Source organism: Aethina tumida, chromosome 1 (genome assembly GCF_024364675.1).
Source record: "Aethina tumida isolate Nest 87 chromosome 1, icAetTumi1.1, whole genome shotgun sequence".
In the NCBI taxonomy this organism is placed as follows: Eukaryota; Metazoa; Arthropoda; class Insecta; order Coleoptera; family Nitidulidae; genus Aethina; species Aethina tumida.
In genome coordinates, this window is record NC_065435.1 from 72,117,213 (window position 1) to 72,121,234 (window position 4,022).

General features: G+C 32.0%; 1 protein-coding gene across 1 annotated transcript; it reads right to left on the reverse strand.

Moving 5' to 3' along the window:
• Positions 1-221: 221 nt before the first annotated feature.
• Positions 222-801, reverse strand: LOC126266570 (uncharacterized). The gene is made up of 3 exons (XM_049970832.1): positions 718-801; positions 583-625; positions 222-532 (listed from the first exon to the last, which is right to left on the reverse strand). The coding sequence occupies exons 1-3, from the start codon at positions 767-769 to the stop codon at positions 253-255; spliced, it is 375 nt and encodes a 124-aa protein (XP_049826789.1). The 5' UTR covers positions 770-801; the 3' UTR covers positions 222-252.
• Between the last annotated feature and the right edge of the window lie 3,221 nt (positions 802-4,022).

Genomic DNA, 4,022 nt, shown 5'->3' on the forward strand with positions numbered 1-4,022 from the left:
AGACGCGATGGTCTTGTGTTCGGCCCACGCGCGACCATCTTCGCGGCTTATTTACGAGCGGACGCGTCACCGGTATGATACCAAGTTCCGAAAATACGGATCAGCAATGTGGAATCGTATTGTGAGTTGCGATTTTCTCATTAAAATAAAACAAACAAATGGTGTAAATATACAAAAGTAATATTAGTAAAAACGAACGTGTTTAGTAAATTGACGAAAGAATATTTTTGTAAAAGATGTACTAACAAAACACTATAATAAATTACTAATTACACAATCAGCATATTTAATCATCTGCTTCTGTTTATTTTTGGCAACAACTTTCATTCCAATGCTGATTAGAGCATCAGAGTAATCTTTAATTTTACCATTGAAGATGTACCTCATCAGAATCTTGTACAGTGAATCTTTTAGATTAGGCTTTCCTATAAATTCTTGGTAGCATTTGTTGTGCATATTTAATGCTTTCGACTTATCGATAAGACCATTAGCAATTTTTGAATTAAGTGTGTCCAAAAATTGAATATAATTACTAAAAAAAAATATTTAATTATTTATAACATAAAGGAACAAATTACTTACTTCGTTTGTTGTCTTTCTATTATTTGCAATTCACTGGTAGCGACTATAATAATTTAACAATCATATTAGTGTTATTGCTAACCACTTACAGAATGACTAATCAAAAATGCTATTAGCTTTTTCTATTTTACTTACATCGTATTGCAAAAGTAAATGCAAGAACAGTATAAGCAATCACTCTGAACATTTTAAATGTTTTTAAAACATTAAGTGAACTAGAACAACTCACCTTGAAAAATGACACCATAATTATTATCAATGTAGAGTAATTAGTGTTCAGCAATATAAAATGTCATATCGTTTTAGCAGACCCATTTAATGATAACTAGTAAATACATTAATTGGCCATTTTTAATTTTAAATAAATAAATTTGTAAATGGGTTTTTTTGTCAAAATTAGCGTGATGGTAAATAATAATAAACAAGTACAATGTTCGTTAAATTTATTTCGAAACTTAATGATTAGACATTGAACATTAGTTCTTGTCTATGTAAAGATAATGTTACAATTAGAACATAGATTCTGATTATCCGAAGCAATCTTTTTGTAAAGTGTTGTAGATAGAACCTGTATGATCCTTGCAACCAGCATATTGCCGTCACATTTCACATGTGTGCCCCACCCTAGCTGTACCAGCAAACTGCTCTTTAAACGTCGTTTCTGGTAAATTATGGTAAAACACCGGACCCACCAAGTCGAAGAATGGAATCAACGAAATCAATAAAATAATTTAACTGCCACAGCTACTCTTAACAGCACTCCGTGGCTTGTTTTGTTTTTTAATGGAGTACTTAACTATTATGCTTAAGAACGATCCCTGGCTTGCCTCCCCGCGCTCCTCGTCACCACCAACCGGACCAATATGGTCACCCATTCCGGCGACATGTTTATGTTAATCAGCGCGCCACGAAAATGGTTATAAATTTTATTGGAATTATACCGTTTTATATTACTCGTGGATATAAATGTTCAGCTGCTACGTGTCCTTTCATTAATTTAATAACATTGTCAGGAGTCCGGTGCTAATTGCTCGCTTACGCTGCTGATTTGTGGCCTATTAACGCTGCTGGATGTAAATCTGATTTCGTTTACATTGTTATCGGTTATTTTCTATTTCGTTTATTGTTCTCAACAAACGGTTTCGGTGCTTGTTTGTTATTGCTTAGCGTTTCCTAAAGATGCAAGGGGGGAAAAGTGAAATTATGGTTCGCGTTGGTATGTCACCCGATAATAAATTTCAATTTTTATTGGATCTCAGTCCGAGACGCACTTATGCTCGTACACGGCGTGTTGCTGGTCTTATGAATGGACATCGGGCACACCGAAAGAGTTATAAACATAAATTTCAATAATAACGTCCGCGTTATTTGCGACCGCGTCGATTTATAAATTCACTTTTTATGGTAATCGCGCCGACGAGGAAGTGGATGGTGAGGATTCATGCTAATTAGGTAAGCCTATACTTACTGCGTGAAATCGATGAACCGTTAGGAATAGGTGACTATTATATTCAAATTTATACACGCGGCGTTTTTATTTAACGGAGACACAATAAAATAACGTGTCAAATCATCTTTAAATTAAACGAAGACGTGAACCAATAATAATTGATCGTAACTGAGCAATAAGCGCCATCTATTAACATATCATGGACTTTTACTCTTCATTTGATTTGTTAAATTTATTCAAGTATTTTTACCTATTTTATATTAAGTGACATTTATCTAAAACTTTTATGGAACAATCTATTCAGTTATTTTGAGCAGAGTTAAAAAATACATAAAACGATTATTTAAGCTTTTAATAACCTAATAATGGTAATACTTATTTACTTATCACCGAACCAACCATCAATAAAACTTTTCATAATATTGTAGCAAGTATTCAAAATTTATTAATATCATTACAGAGTTATAAAATAAATGAACCGACAATATTGAAAGGCGATAAATTCTCGTTGGCCATGTAAAAACGATGCGGGACGCATATAAATTACTAATCAGCGATAAACGTCGATAAATTGAATATTATTCGAAAAAGCCAACCGATAAACCAACTAATATACATAATTAAAATATTGTGTTTTATGTCCGTATCTGTTGGCGCGATATATTATTAATGCACACAGTGCCAAGGTGGCAATAAAAAGTATCGAATGTCTCCGCAGATGAAGGCGATAAAGTAGAAGATGATTCACGTAGAGTCCAATTAATATGTTCAGCACTTCCATGGAATTAGCAATGCAAATGTGTCCCGGGACCGGCAACGGTCGGGACAGACGGAAAAAATGGCGCAGGAAAAAAGCTTCGCCGGTTTTGTGAAACTAAAAATCAATTAAAGTTCGATAAATTTACATAAGGTGTATGCGGTTTTATAAGTAGGTGTTAAAAATGCCTTGGCTGCCATTACACCTACACAACAACCATTTTATACTGTTCAAAAATTATTTTAAACCATTTTTTCTTTATCTGTCCAAAAAATATTTCAATAAATATATTAACATTATCTCCAATTATTTTAAATACTTCACTAAAAATGTATCTTCTCAATTCGATTACAAAATAGACAAGTACACTTCGTTGATTGAACATAAGTGTAATGATTGAGGTTCTTAGTGTACATTTTGTCTGTACATTACTGCAAAGTGAGAAGTAATCTTGCCACGTAGAAATTTATGAGTGTGCCTCAAATTATAATTTAGAATGTTCCGAACAAAGCATAATTAATTCAACAATTCCCCTGTATTATTTCATTATTAGCAATCCACACACCTACAACTCATTATTTTTAACACAAACAATGGACAATACAAAATTAGACGAGATGCTGTTGCCCAACAGATTCACTACGTTTTTAAATTAGCTTCATCGAGATACACCTCCCTTTCATTCAAATCGAATGTTCAGAATGTATGTACCCAATTAAAAAATTCGGTGCTAAAATTTTATCGGTAATTTATTAAAAACGAAAGTAATTTGGGTTAGAACAGGGTGATTTTTATGTGGTTTTCAAGTGCCCAAAAAATAGAAAAAAATATATATTCTGGTTTTGCAAAATTTTTAACAGAAATCGATTCGTTTTTTTTAACTTTTAGTTCTTCATGATATTATGAGCTAATTGTGTAAAATTATTTTTCAAAACTGAATACTAATACTGAAGTACATATTCCAATAAAATGTCCTCACTTATATTTCAGAATAATGTGCTCTAATGAAAATTATTGGCAATAGCCTCAAGAGTGAGAATTACTTGATAACTAGAAGGACTTTATAATTCCAACAGAGTATGTGGTGTAAATGTATATTCTTTTGAAATAATTAAGAACTAAAGAAATAAAAAAATCACATATTAATCTAACTAACTGCTAAAAAATATATAAAATGTGGAAAATAGATCAAGGAATATATTTTCCTTTAGTACTAAATTTATGGTCATCTAT